This window comes from Desmodus rotundus, chromosome 4, assembly GCF_022682495.2.
Source record: "Desmodus rotundus isolate HL8 chromosome 4, HLdesRot8A.1, whole genome shotgun sequence".
Classification (NCBI taxonomy): Eukaryota; Metazoa; Chordata; class Mammalia; order Chiroptera; family Phyllostomidae; genus Desmodus; species Desmodus rotundus.
In genome coordinates, this window is record NC_071390.1 from 153415095 (window position 1) to 153431163 (window position 16069).

The following is a 16069-nucleotide window of genomic DNA, read 5'->3' on the forward strand; positions in this document are numbered from 1 at the left end:
AGGCTGGAATTACAACAGGTCCCCCTTTTACAGGAAAACAAAAACAAAAACAAAAACAGACAAAAAAACCCAACAGCCCTAATAGGGGGAAACCTCACTCTGCTCCTTTTCCAACCCAGGGGAAAAACCGCAAATAGCAGAGGTAGTAGACACACAGCAGGTTCAATTTTGCTTTGGGAAAATGTGAACTTTTTAGAGTTGTTGATGAGTTTGATCACCAGGTAGGGAGGAAGGGATGCCTGTGAAGAGAGATCGGGGAGGAGAAGTGCTGAGAGTGTGTAGGAGGTTTCCTTAGTCGTACAATTTGCAAATAGACTTTACTGACCGGCTCCAGGGAAGTCTCCAACCCTCAGAGCTTGGAGGAGAAATCGGTCTGCTGGCAAGGAGTGTGAAGGAATGAGTGATACACGCAGATGGCTCAGGCAATCAAAGAAACTTCCCGCTGTCTGATTCCACGAATATCGGTTGAACTTGGTCCTGTGTGGGTGTGCTGATGACAAAGTAAAGGCGTGATTAGTCCCTTGCCCTCCAGCGGGAGCAGCACCTCTTTACCTCTGCTCCGCAGCCGCGTAGCTCCAGAGCCCGCGGGGCCCCGGGGACCCAGGGACTCACAGACACCCAGCGGCAGTCCTCTAGGAACCTCTGGGCCTCCGGGGAGCCCCGGCGGGCTGCCGCGGGGAGCAGTCTCGGGAGGTGCGAGGGCTCCGCTCCTCCCGCGCGGTGTGGATGTCGGGTGCAGCGCTCCGGGCGCACCCGGGCTCCCGCCGCCAGCCGGGGATGTGCCGCTGCAGGTGCCCTGGGGGCGGTTATTTGGGCTCGGGGAGGGGGTGGGGGGTCCCTGCACGTCCTGAAACCTCGTTAGCCCTCCTCCCCGGCCTGGCTCCTCCTTCTTCTCCAGTCGTGGGGCTCGTGCCCGCCACAGCCCGCGCGCACCGCGCCTCTGCTCGCGTCCCCCACCCTGCCCGCCAGCCCGCCCGCTCCTGCCAACGCTTCCCCCTCCTCCTCTTCCTCCTCCTCCGCCCATCACCGCCACTACGGACGCCTTCGCCTCCTTCTACTCCTGGCACTGCCGCCACCGCTCCTCGCGCTCCTCCCCGATTGTCACCAGCCCTTCGCTCCCCGCTCGCTCGGCGCTCGGCTGCTGCAGTCAGTGTCTCTGGCGCTCTCTTCTCTCAAGTTTCCTATCTGCTCAAGATCAGGGCGAAGGGAGGAAAACACCCAATTCTGCTTGTTGTTTCAGGTAAGGTCGCACACGTTAGTCCCAACAGGGACCCTTTCCATTTGCCTCTGCCTCCCATGCATGCTTCCTGTCCTCCACTCTCCCCTGCTCCCTGGAAACCCGGGAGGTTCAGGTCGCCCCCACCTCCCCAGCCCACCTAAAAAATAATTTCGGTGCCCATCATCAGAAGCATATTTACAAGTACAATAAGCTCCGAGACACCCTCCCGGCTGCACGTTAGCCTGGCTCTTTTACAGTCTTCAACTTTGCAAGCTGCGCCTGGCGAGCCTGCCTGCCAGGGCTGATCCCGAGCCTCGCGCTCCCGCCGGGTTGTGGTCCTCCGCTCCGCGAACAGCTGTCAAACGCGGCGTTTCGCAGCAGTTGAACCGAACCCGTCTGCCTCCGAGACGTGATGTTAGGCAATTGTAGATGGACAGGAACGGGGATTATTACATTTTATTTTAGAGAGAGTGAGGAAGTGAAGAGGGGAGGACTGCAGCTCACTGTAATGGAAAGAATAATAATAAAAAAAGTGGGCTGGCTGCCCCCCTTGCTTTTCTCGCCAGTGTCGCGGGGGTGGTCTTGGTTGAGGGGATGGTGGCATGAAGTGCCCATCTCTCCTCCCCCTTTTCACGCTCTCCACCAACCTATTCTCTTCTCTGGCTCATATGTCAGTTCAGGGTTCTGTGTGTTATTATTACATGTCTGTGTGTGAGCACAAAACAGTGTTTGCTGACGATGGGGCTGGGGGAAGTTACTGGGGGACTAAAATGTGATTATTTGGTCATCTGGCTGTCAAAAAAAAAAAAGGAAAGAAAAAAAAAAACTTACCCAATCATCATGTCCTACACTCACTCCCCGTAATAACCTCCATAACGTTGACTCCAATTCCCTGTCTTTTGGGCTATATGGATGGTGGGACTGAATTTAATTTTTAGTGTATTTTGGTTTTCTTCTATGGCTTTCAAAGAGCAGCGACGAAGACGAAATTGAACATCTACAACATGCAGTTACTGCTTCTTGTTTTCTTGATGTGGGACCCAGCCAGGTGAGACATTTATGGACTCTTTTAATTCAGGTTAAAGGTGTGTTTCTCGAATGGCATCAGGGCAGGGGTGGCTTTTGAGAAGCTAGAATATTTTGAAGAACTATTTCTAATGAAAAAAGATTGTACCAAGAAACTGAACTATGAAGTGGCAGAGATGGTAAAAAGTTCACTGCTTCTTGCTTTTAGCTATAAATACAACCGTGAACAGAAATATTTTTTTTAAAAAATCACCAAAGAAAACAATGCCCTTTGAATGGCATATTCTTGCAAGGAATTGAAGTGATTAAGTTACATGCACTTATAAAAACACCACAATTCAATAAAGAAGTCAACAGTCTTCCTTAAGTCAAATGAAAAAGCTTGAGCTAAAATGATTTGTGTGCTAAGTTATTTTTTTTGTTTCTCCCCCCTTTTTAAAACCCATCTTGGCTCTTTCAGTCGTAAAGAAGCCTAAATGATATGTGAGCCTTAAACCTCTAGGTGGAGGTAGTATACAACTTCACACTCACAAACAAAAAACAATAAATCAAAAGCTTGATTTATTAATCAACTTTTTTATATTATTGACTTAGAGATCTTTTATTCTTAAAATGGTTACTGTCATAAAAGTACTGATTTTAAGCATGTAACTATTTTTTTGCCTATGTTCTACAGACATGAAATAATTCTTATTCCTTGCAATAACTTTATCATAGTTGTAACCTTTTTATGATTTTATCACCGATGGACATCTTTTATTTATTGCCTTTAGAATATGTTTTCAAAATACCAGGGACTAAAAATACAAGATTCATAAGACTGTTCATGTAACCATTCCTTTCTTTTTTTAGAGAGAAATAAGTATTATGTCCTTATTTCCCTTTTAATTTTTCATTTCCCTGCCCAAACAGTTGTCAAAGTATGGACATATTTTCTAGAACTGAGAAGAAATCTCTTTAGAAAGTCATATTTTAAGTGGAGAAAATCTCATTTAACATCTTAATACTGACTTTAGAAAGAAACTGTGATAGGTGATTAAAAAACACTTTTGACTAAAAATCTCTATTTGGAACTTTATGACTATTTAAATGATTGATTTTAAGATTACCTTAAGGTAACATAGAAACTGGAGGGTATGAACTAATTTGCCTGCATAATTTTTAAATGCTTATCTTCATATTGGTGTTTTACTATTTTCTCTGCTTTCAAGACAATATTTTAAGTTGATTACCCATTTAGGATGCATTGTGACTATTTTTAGCTACTAGCTGTATAATCATTTAAATGCAAATGGACTGTGTCAGTGATATTTTACAGAATACAACTTGGTCAGAATACAGATTACACAGAATCTTATTTTAAAGGAGTGAACAAACCATGGTCAATTTAGAATCAGTGAAAATCCTCAGTGCTTAACTATATTTCCCTCTATTAATTTTCTGTTCTATACTTGCCCAGTAATGCTCATGCCAGTATTTTATTCTATTATATAAAATATTTTCTCTCTCTCTCCCTCTCTCTTTCTCTCTCTCTCTCTCTCTCTTTGGCTAGTAATTTAAATCTCTGAATCATTCTGGGGAAAAAGTGGCAGTGAAAAGGGACATTCTGTTTTATACATCCAGTTTCTTTTGCACCAATTTGCTGGATATCACAAAATCAGGTCTCTAGCTTTTGAGGGAGAAATAATGGAGAAAAATCACTGTTTCTAACCCTCTTTCTGGTGATATTTTAAGATGACTTGTTCTGTCTGCAAATTTCTCACAAAAGTAGCTGGGCATGTGAATCGTAAGTGACCCTTGTGGCTGTCCTTGAGGTCAGAGTGGAGGGGTTTCCTCCAGGGCTCTCTGCAGCTGTGTATGTGCGCTGCAGGTCCTTTCAGAGCCCACCTCCACTTCCTGGCCACACTGAAGCCTGCCTGGCACGCAGCCAGCGGAGTTCCCCTGATGTCTATATTGCACTTGGCCATTGGGTGGAGGTATACCCAAAGTAAGGAAATCATCTTAGCTTAAAAGAGAACAAGACATAAAGAGAAAAAGAAAGACATTTATGAGGAAGACAGAGAAATTTAGTGCCTCCAAGGAGGCAATTTTTTTCCCCAATTTATATTCGAATCACTGAAGATTTATTTCAGGAGACCCTTTGATTATTGTAGGTTTCTAAATGCAGAATAATGTTACAATTAGTGTCTGCATGTGATCATGTGCAATCATAACATTTTGTATGGAATGGGCTTTAGGAAAAAAGGGATAGCCCCCACACAATGCTAAATGGTAGATATCTGAAATAATTTTGACATTAAACTTTCTAATAATCTGGTATTTAGTATCTATTTTCCATGGCATGCTTACCTTCCCCATAGACATATTAGTATTTATAGACATGAATGGAAGAAAGAAATGGGTTGCACTAATAGTTTAGGGGGCGTAAAATTCAAATCAAGAAATAAGTGCATGTTGGCACTTTCAAAACACACATATGTATATATATATCAGCTTGTAAAATTATCTGTTTAGGTTGGTGCTGGCTGGCATCCAAGAAGATGAGGCTAAAAATAACATTACCATCTTTACAAGAATTCTAGACAGACTTCTGGATGGTTACGATAATCGGCTTAGACCAGGACTGGGAGGTAAAAATAGTTTTATTTCTTTTTGAACTCTCACAAAATAATGCCTTTAGAAGTTAAGGTTAATATTTATATTTTATATAGAAATGCATTGCTATATATTAAAAACCATAGATAATAGAAGGTAAAGTTTATGAAATAAACATTTTCTGTGATTCCTTTTATACACACGAAATGTATTTAACATACCTTCATGAAAGCCGAGGCCTTCTGCGTGAATAGTTTTTACATTAGTTCATTTGTAAACTTAGAATATGTAACAGGGTAACATTACTGGGCAGAAATGCTTTTGTAACATCTTTGGTTTTCTTCATCACATTTTACAAATGCCTGTTTTAACATCAGTACACATATGCAAAAATGAGTTACATAAATGAAAGAGTATCTGGGTTGTATTTCAACACATACTCTTTTTAGGATTCTGTGATGCATTTTATTATACAGCATGTGACATTTCTAAAATGTAGCACAGGTTGGCATTCTTGAAACTTTCAAAGACATTTTAGAAATACATTAGCCAAAGGCCTAAATTTATTGGGCTGTGGCACAGTTTGACTTCAACTTTAAACATTCATTTTCTACTCGGAAAAACAATCTATTTTTATTCATAAAAGTGAAGAAAATTAGGCTTGGCTAACACGTTAAATTTTAATTATCCTTCCGTATAGCTGGGTGATAACCTAAGGAGATCAGGTGAAAGTAGGGTAAATTTATAATTCACTAAAGGATTCTAGGTCAAAATATTGTAACTCCTCACTTCTAACATGAGTTATATGTCTAGATGCACTCATTGGTCACAGCTGTTGTACTTATTGGGGTGTTCAGTTTAACAATTAATTCAAAATTAATACAGATTAGTTGAACATGATTTTAACCAAGGATTTTTCTAGTTAACCTGATTATTACCGGGTTGGCAACCTAGCAATATTAAATTGCTTGCAAAGCAATTGACTATGTGCCTGGATGTTTTTGTAAATACTTTCTTTGAAAAATGTAGGTAGTTGTTAATTTTATATATATATATATATATTTAGCAATCACATGATTTGGATTATCTAGGAATCAGAAAAAGTCAGAAAAGGCACAACTTGTTTTTACATGATATACCATTAATTGCTATTGGTTTTTTACTTGTTTCCTGAATAGTACCTTGCATTTTAAGAGAGAAGTGCTGGGAAAGAATAATGTTTAGAAAGATGATACATTTTTCTCTCAGAAAGAATTCACTTGATTAATCTACACTTAGTTTTCTATAAGGGAAAATTGAAAGGAACAGAATATTTCCTTAGTAATTAATATGTCTCGTGTGCATGAATATAAGGTATTACAGTCCACACTAGCATATCTGATAGTGACCTACTGCCAAACTCATATAACAAAAATATGCCTAGCATAAGGTTTCCACAATGCATCACGGTGGTTTGAGAGGTAGATTGTACTAAGGCAGATATTTTTCCTAAGCCATAGTTTGTATTATTTTTTTAATTATGTACTGTCCAGAATGAAAAATATTTGAGCTAGACCTTGGATTTTGGCTCTGAGGCTTTAGGAAAAATAATGACACTGTGCTTGTTTGGTGGGTAGTAGAAACTACTTGTTGCAGGACATGGGTTTTGCCATTTATCTCTTTATATTTCTTCTGTAATATCTCTTACATTCATTTTTATTTCCATTGTTAGGACTCAAATATAAATCCTTGTCATCATATTATTTGTGTTAATGCAATAGATTAAATGGATCTTCTTGCCTAGTGTCTTTGTTCCTCAAACTTTATCTGATATTATGCATATGATAATATTAGTGGTCTTTTATTCTTACAGTTCTTTCATGTGTCATTCTTTTCTCTTGATCAGATAACTTCGGTGGCTCCCCACTGCCTTCAGTAGAATGTGGTGAGGAGTAGTGGAAGGAATATGGGCCTTGGAGGCTAGTAGATCTAGATTAGAGTTTCTGTCCCACCCACACACAAAACTGTGCCTTGGCCAGGTAATCTGTTTCCTTTTATTTAAAATAGCCATGGTATAGCTCCCTTTCTACCTCATAGGGCTGACAAGAGGATTATATAAACAAAAATGAGCTCAAAGTGTGTGCCACATACTGGCAGTTCAGCAAAGATCCATTTCGTCTCTCCTCCCTTAGATTTCCAAGTTGCCAGACAAGGTTTTCTACAATCTACTTCTCTGCCTTCACTTTTTGTTTGCCCTCTCATCTGTTCTGCACTTCGGATGCATCCATTCATTTCCCCTTGACAATCCAGTCACATCTTCTCCCTTGGCCTTCGATCTCATCATCACCTCTCATCGGAATTATTCTTCATTATCTTCTCTGATCTAAATCTTACCTTTCCTGTAAAGACCACCTCAACATGGTCCATTCTAGTAAAGATTTTTTTCTTAACTGAGCTGAAGGGCCCAGATTCAATTTTCTCTCTGCTGCATTTCTGTAGTAGTGGTTGGCTCTATATCACATTTGGTACTTATTATGTGCTATCTTGGATTTTTTATTATCTTTTTATGTGTTTCTTGTTACTTTAACTAGATTGCAAGCTCATTGAAGCAAGATATTGTATCATAAATTCTGTGTACTCTCAGCAACTAAATAATGATTTGCATATTGTGGACATAAAATAAATGCTGATGGCTTGATTAACTTTTCTATGACCAGTTAATCATCTGTGAAATGGAGCTACTCATATCTGGCTGACCATGTTGAAATGATATGTTGAGCATCATGCTGCAGAATTGTAGTGTTGCTTAGTGAAGAGACCTAACTTTAGAGTGGAGGATTTTGGTAAAACCCTGGTTCTGCTACTGACTAGTCCTATGACCTTTGACTACTAGCCCCTCTGGATCCACATCTGTCCTGTATAGCATGGGACCACTAATAGTACTATTCTTAAAGTGCTGATGAGTTAAATACAGTGATATATGCAAAGAAGTTAGCACAGTGACTAGACAGAGAGTTACTAAATAACAATAACTAAAAAACTAAATGTACTGTTGTAAACTTAAATTATTAGTATGGTTACCTCTGCATTTAAAGTTCCTAGCCTGGATGTTCATGTCATTTTAAATAGAAAGTTCAGGGAGATTACTTGTTTCATTATGTCCGAGAAATTAATAAGGTAAAAATTGGTTTAATTCAATTTAAATATATCAAACCGAACATCTCTATTGATGAATAATTTGGATAATTAATGCCAATTATTATTTTCTTTCCTTTGTGACTTTAATATAAATAAGTACATAGGAAAGATCAATCAGGTTTGGACAAGTTAGAAAAATAGTTCATTTCACCTGGTCCTGCCATGTATTATATTTTGTCTTATCCTAGACAAGTTACTTAGAGATCCTGAGATTTGGTATTTTCTTTGGAAAAATGGGGAATAATTGTATTTTATTCTGAGAGAAGTGGGGTAAATTTGGATTCACACATATAACAAAGGTAATACAGTATACTGAGGGATAAAATTGTAAGACATTTAATAATTAACAATAGATCCTCTTTAAAACTGTAGTAAGATCATGCCAAACCAACTGCTCGAATCCCTGCAATGGTTTGCACTTCGTTCCGAACAAAGCCCAGACTTCCTGAGGTGGCTGCCAGTGCCTGGCGCGGTCTGCCTCTCTGTGCTTCCTCTGACCTCACCTCCTGCACCTCTCCTTCTTCCTAATGCTGTTGCAGTCACACTGCCTTCCTTTCTGTTCTTTGAACTCGCTAGGACACTCCTTGGAGCCTTTTCCTTGGATATCCATTGATCTCACCTTCTCGATGAAGCCTACCAAACAAATACAAAATAATTTATATCTTTATTAATATTATGTCAACTTCTTATTTGTGTCTCTTTTCTAGAAATTAGGCTTATTGAAGTCTGGAATTTTAGCCAAGGATTGCTGTTTGGTTCCCGAGCATCTAGAATAGTGACGGGTGCACAGTAGGCATTCAAATATTTCTTGAATAAATTTTAATTTTATTTGTTGTATTTTATTTTATGGTAGTATTCTACCAGGAAAAAAATCAACTATAGACGTTATTCTTAAAATAAATGGAGCAATTGTCATTTAGTTATGACATTAAACTTTCACTGTTAATACCAACATATTTAAAGCTGAGTTCTTGGTGAGTTGGAATAACTATTACACCAATTACTCAAACTCTTTTTTTTTAAAGATTTTATTTATTTTATTTTTAGACAGAAGGGAAGGGAGGGGGAAAGAGAGGGGAAGAAACATCAACGTATGGTTGTCTCTTGCACATCCCCTAGTGGGGACCTGGCCTGCAACCCAGGCACATGCCCTGACTGGGAATCGAACCAGTAACCCTTTGGTTCTCAGGCTCATGTTCAATCCACTGAGCCACACCAGCCAGGGTCAATTGCTCAAACTGTTGATTTAATGTTAGATGTAATTCTGTCATTACATCTAACATTAACTGTGATTTTGGGTGATTCATTTATCCCAACTGTGACTTAATTTTCTCATCTGTGAAATGGAAGGAAAAGTTCTACTTATTTGGTTTATATCTTGCAGGGATATTGTGGGCTCCAGTAAATTAAAGGTCTTAAGAATGCATAATGTGACATAACACTTGTAAGTATTAGTATTGTTTAGAATAGCAGAGAAGAGTTCTTCAAGGAGAACATCATCTTAAGAGGTAGTATCCTTTAAAATCATGGCCAGAAAACATTGGGATGTCTTGTGCATTTGTTGGCTTACTTCCTGGTGAGCCTGGAAGCCGAGACCACACATTCAGATCAGCTAGAACTAATTGAATCAATTTTTTTTGCTTTCATTTTAGTCATTGGAGCTAACAATTCATGGTATCAGCCTTTGATTTTTATATTTCATAAGACGCTTTCCAATGGGTAACTGAATGAAGGTAGCAACATTTACTTTTTGAACCAATTTTATGAGGTCATTGGAAAAATGAACGTGTAACAGATCTTGTATATTTTGACAGCTAATATCCATATGCTAAGCAGTGATGACTATTGGAAATGACAAGCCTTGGTATCTAAATTACAGGTTCAATCTGGAAAATCTAGATTGAATACCATGTTTAATTGCATTTCAAAAAGCTGTTTTGAGGAGGCTGTCTAGGTAGGTTTTCCCCCCTAGCTCTCTTGACTTATACTCTGAAACCTTGAAGAATTTTTCAGCTTAAGGCCATGAAAAACATGATGTAAGATCATAGATTTAGTGGCTGAATGTGAGTTTCTAACTTCACTCTTGGATATTTATCCTCAGGCTAAAGGGAGAATGTGATAACATGTTCTATGAATTTTACTCTCTCGAATTTATAAAAATAAAATATAGGCTATTCAGTGGAAAATACTATAGACAAATCTTATCTCTCCCAGAACCTATGAGATAGTCTGACCTCAAAATAATGTCTTTTTACTCTTTAAAGTAATGGTGAAGATCAGAGCCTCAGGGTACTAACATCTTTGGATTTAAATTTGCATCATAGGGGTGCCAGAAGGAGAAGAAAAGATCAAGAAATTGGAAATCTATTTGAAAAAATAATAAAAGAAAACCCCTAATTTGGTGAAGGAAATAGATATGTAAGCCCAGGAAGCACAGAGAGTCCCAAAAAAGATAGATACAAAGAAGCCCACTCTAAAACACATCATAATTAAAAAGCCAAAGTTTAAAGATAAAAATAAAATCTTAAAAGCATCAAGAGAGAAGCAGATAGTTACCTACAAGGGAGTTCCCATAAGACTCTCTCTGTCAATTTCTCAAAAGAAACTCTGCAGGCTAGAAGGGATTGGCAAGTAATATTCAAAGTCATGAAAAACAGGGGTCTATGGCCGAGATTGCTCTACCCAGCAAAGCTATTGTTTATAATTGAAGGGCAGATAAGGAGCTTCCCAGACAAGAAAAAACTAAGAGTTCATCATCACCAAACTATCATTATATGAAATGTTAAAGGGACTTATTTAAGAAAAAGATGAAAACTATGAACAATAAAATGGCATACCATACATATCTATCAACAATTGAATCTAAAAAACAAACTAAGCAAATAAGAAGAACAGAGACAGAACCATAGATTCAGAGAGTGTTTTGATGGTTGCCCAATGGGAAAGGGGTGTGAGGGAGAATGAGTGAAGACAGGAGGAGATTAAGAAGTACAAATAGGTAATTACAGAACAGCCCTGGGGATGTAAAGTACAGCATAGGAAATGGAGCAGCCAAAGAACCTATGCAGGACCCCTGGATGTGAACAATGGTTGGGGGATTGCCTGAGGGAGTGGAACGTACTGGGTGGAGGAGGGCAAAGGAATAAAACTTGGGACAACTATAATAGCATAATCAATACAATATAATTCTAAAAATAACATCATTTTGCTTTATAAATTAATGATGAAGATCAGTGCCTCTGGATACCAGCACCATTGGGTCTGAATTCTATTGCCACCATACATTAACTAAAAACTGTTAGCATGTTACTCAATGTCTCCTTGCTTTTGTTTCTTCACTTATACAATGAGGGTAAAGGTATGTGATTTTGTGGTTTTCTGGGATTTAATATTTTTAATCTAAGTTGTTTGGACAGTTTCTGACATGCAGACTAAGACTTCAGTATGTATTGATATTATTGCTGTTCTTATTGGTCCTACTGTACTACTCCTACTATGAGTGCAATAGAGAGCATCACCCAATGGTTCCCTTATATTATAACAGCTGTGACTTATAAAAAATGATAAAATTGTAGTGCATATAACCTACATTTAAACAAAGGAGATATTTGTATCTTATACAATCAATTTCATTGTTCAGGCACATCTTTGTATATGTATGAAATCTCTGGAAACAAAAACTATCACAAAAGAAATATGACATATTTTTGCTTTTTTATAATTATTATCATGACGTATAACCATTTAGCATCACCGATTCATAATAATGAATTTACCTATAGGAACAATGTTATATTTACAGAAGAAAAGATTACTATTAATGAATGACATCAGTGATGATTTTAGAGACATAAAATCGAAAGAAGCATATCTACTAACCTAACCTGGGATGTGCTAGGTACTGAATGGCAAACCCTGGGTCTCGTGACCACTGAGTGTATGCCTGATATTCGATGATCATTTGAGGTGAGGCGTGGTGGAGGCATCAGGAGGGAGACAGCACACTGCGAATGATCTGAAATCTCTGTAAAGAATTGGAAGAGGGAGAAGGGGAGAGTGGGTTGCAGGATGAACAGAAAGGAAGAAATTAAGTTGTCAAGAAGTTCTAGTCTCAGATGGAGAGGTCATAAACTCCAGGTATTGGGAACTCTGCTTCCTTGAAAATTGATGATATTGGGAATTATCCTCCCCACTCAGCAGCTGTGATTGGGGTTGATGCTCTTCAAGAAGCATGAGGCAGCTAGAACCAGGTCTGACCACCCTTCTGACTTAGATTCCAGTGATTCTCTAAACTTTAGAGTCTAAAGTGTCCATAAGAAGACAATTGTCAGAATAAGCCTTGGACATCAGAAAATTTCAGAGATTTTGTCACTTTCTACCACCAGATCTTCTCCAGCCAGTCACTTGAGTTTGCCTAAAGGTCACGGGGAACACTGCACTGGATTATGTCATGAGTGAGAAAATGGAAATGAGTTCGGGTGATTTCACACAAGGGTGTAAATAGCTTTCACAAAATGTGTAAATGACCAGTATCAAGTCATTTGTCATTTCTTATTCTTTTAAAATTACTTTGTGGAAAGCACAAAACATAGAAAGCAGAAAGCTATTGGCTGCCTGAAATGAGATGCTACTGGGGCGGCTTTAAAAGTCAGTTCCTTCAATTTTGTTGACTGGCTTGCTGTTGTTCCTCTGGCCCAGAAATCACATGGGCTTCGTCACAGTGCACACTAGGTTAAAGAAACATGGTAACATTATGGACACAATTTTGGATTCTTTCTACTATTTCAAGGCAAGACTAAGGATCATGTTAGCCTTTCTACACGCCCTCAGTAATTCTGTGCGTTGGTTGCCCCCTCCCTGTCAGAGGATAGTAGTACTAAGGAGGGCTTCTTCAGAAATGTTCAATGTGAGGTAATTTTGCATAACTTTTTCTCAGTTTGTTGTTTTAACTAGATGTATAGCTTGTGATTTTTTCGTGGGAAAGGCAGACTGAATGCACAGAAGGAACAGTATGCATTAGATTGCGCGGTGGAACTTATATTCCCAAACAGCACCTGTCCGGCAAAAGACGCCACTGTTCCGGCAACGTCACTGATGTGCATGGCCCAGAGAATACTACCTGTGGTTTCAAGGTCTAACTAAAACCGAGGCTCTGTTTTTCCCTTGAAACATTTCTGGTCAATAGCAGTTTGTTCTCTCTACTACTGCTGCTAGAGAGGTTTTGCCTTTGGTCGCAGTTTTGAAGAATTGTTACTTTTGCTTTTTTAGGCACAAGTGTGCCTCACCCACTGTATTGTTTGCCTTCCAGCATTTAAACTTTGGCGGAATCAACGCCTTTCTTTTTCTCTCCTTTGTAAAAACACAATGGATGAATTGGACCATAGGCATGACCAGTCCATTTGTTTTTATTATTAATTATTATTAGTAGTAGTATTATTACTATTACTATTATTGCTACTACTCAACACATTGCAGAAATCTATGTGAGTGGTGGAGATGTCCAGGTAAACAGGTTGGCCGTCCAGCAGTTCACTACTTTTCAATGTATTCACATGGAAAGAGTTAAGTGCAACTGTTCTTGCACTCTCTTCCCTAACACATGCATACTGAAGCCTTCTGATGTGCCAGGCATGCTGCAGGATAGAAAGATGTGAAAGGGTAGTGTTGGTCTCCTAGGGATGAGGTTCCTTGGAGGACAGATAAGGTAGGTACATTAAAATTCCTAATATAAATTAAAACACTAGAACACATTGTCCCATTATAAGAACATACTATTGAAGTTTAGAGAAGAAATCACTTTTACTTGTACCATATATATAGTTCTGTATCTATAATCATAGTTCACTCATTAAACTGTTTCTTACTAAGGGCCAAGGATTTGCTAGGTCCTATTTTAAGTGCTGGAAATTCTGTGATGAGTAAGAACCAGTCTTTGCAGAAATTCATATCAAACCAACTTTTGCTCTTTCTGCCTTTGAGTATCCTAGACATTGGTTTCTTTTTTTTTTCCTTCCTTAATTGAGAATACTCTTCAATTACCCTATATTTCCTTTATTGAATTGTAAGCCTTCTCTCAGAAAGGCACAAGTTATTTCCAGGGTATTTACTGCCAGGCTGAGAGTTGTGATAGCTGCAGAAGTACTAGCAGTCAGAGAGCATGTCTTCCCATCTGTTGGAGGGCTGGCTGTTGAGCAAGTCTACGTGGTGTGGCATTCCCAGAGGTAATAAGTGTTAACTCCAGCTGCAACGTCTGGAAACTCCTCAGTTCTCTTTTTAAGGCACCCTTATTTTCTGCCTTATCTTAATCTGTTTTGAGCTACAGCTGAATTAAATATTAACTAGACATGCCCTGTGAATTAAAAAAATATATCAATGACATGAGCATTTGACTTTTTAATATTCCCGACAAAACAGAATTCTGAAACCTTGTTTATAACTTGATGTACTCTCATCCTTTGAGGTACAGATCTTATCATTAAAGAGTAAGGGATGAAAAGAATAAAAATGCTTAAATTGAAAAAATTTCATATAGAAGCTCATCAAACTAGGGAAATGAATTTATCATGACATTAATCCCTTAGAATTAATTCTCCATTGCATTTTTTCATTTTTAGTACCTTACATTAGATGGGAGGTTTTTATCTTTGTAAGGTTTAGTATCCTTTAAAAATTTTTGAAAAAACTAGCATGTGGAAGATTTGACATGATTTAAGTGATGTGAACTTTTATGTTTTTTACATTTCTTTTTGATTTTTTTTTCAATATTTAAAACATGTTAAGGTGGGAGGTGGAGGTGGGTAGGGCAAAGGAGAGTAATGGGGGAAAATGGGAACAGCTGTGATTGAACAACAAACAAACAAATAAATACGTGAAAGAAAAATGCTTTCACATACAATTAAAAAATGTAGTACTGTATGATAGGAGAATCCTTTATAGTAAACATCTTCATAAATATTCAGGGTGTTAGCTCCTTGTTAGGGGGCGAATGCAAGCTGTAGCACCAAGATCGTTTCGGTGGTGTGTGTAGCACCCGTCTTTCTGGATGAAGTCATTTCAGTATTCTTAGCAGATGCGGTCAGTTAGGATATTACTAATTTGATTTAAAGCATTAAAAAGTAAGATTTTTCTTCTGCTGCTATAGTACTCACAGACAAATATATGTCCAAATTAAGATACTACTATTTTCAAGTATTTTCATAGAGGTGGTTAGTAAAATCTAAGAGATCTTAGAAACGTTTCAGGAATATGATGTGATGAATGGGACAATGGATTTCTTCCACGAGTGGAGGAGTGGAGTTACGTCACAGGGTTAGGGAAGGATGAACAAGGGTAAGAACTATAAACGCCTCCTAGTAGCAATCCCAAACCCATTATTTAGATTCTGTTTTGTGGTGGTACCAAAAATATTTTAGTAGGTATTGGGGAAGCATTTGATTTTCCATTAAGAAGGTAAAAGGATCAGGCATTGTTGGAGTGGTGTGCGTTAAAAGCTTTCCCAGGAAAAGAGGCCGCCAGCCCTGAACTGGAGAAGTGGTCTGGACGAAGGGAACACGTTATGAGAAACATTTAGGAAGAGATGAAAGATTTCCAGTGTACTCCTAGTTACTCACAAGATGGTTTTATTACATCATTTAAAAAGTTTTTATTTGTTAATTTAGAGAAAGGAAGAGAGAGAGAGAGAGAGAGAGAGAGAGAGAGAGAGAGAGAGAGAGAGAGAGAGAGAGAGAACCATTGGTATGTTGTTCCATTTATTTATACATCCATTGGTTGATTCTTGTATATGCCCTGACCAGGGGTTGAGCCCACAACCTTGGCGGATCCAGATGACTCTCTAACCACCTGAGTTCCCTGGCCAGGACCTCACAAGGTTTTTGATACTGAAACAAAAGAAGCAGAATTACTACTCTGATATTTGGGTTGGGGAGTCCAAAATTTTTCAATTATATGAATTTTTAGAAGCCCTTACAATAGAATTAAGCAAATCATCCATAGTCAGAGAATTGTGTTAAATGGAACAAATTCATTTTTCTTACTATGATTACATGGAGAAGC

At 38.5% G+C, this 16069-nt stretch overlaps 1 protein-coding gene across 1 annotated transcript in view; it reads left to right on the top strand.

The window, feature by feature from the left end:
• Nucleotides 1–1159: 1159 nt before the first annotated feature.
• Nucleotides 1160–16069, top strand: part of GABRA2 (gamma-aminobutyric acid type A receptor subunit alpha2) — a 105259-nt gene continuing 90349 nt past the window's right edge. Inside the window, exons 1-3 of the mRNA XM_053923485.2 lie at nt 1160–1240; nt 2190–2267; nt 4760–4875. Coding sequence (XP_053779460.2) covers nt 2224–2267; nt 4760–4875 — 160 coding nt within the window. The 5' untranslated portion in view covers nt 1160–1240; nt 2190–2223. The remainder of the gene's footprint in view (nt 1241–2189; nt 2268–4759; nt 4876–16069) is intronic.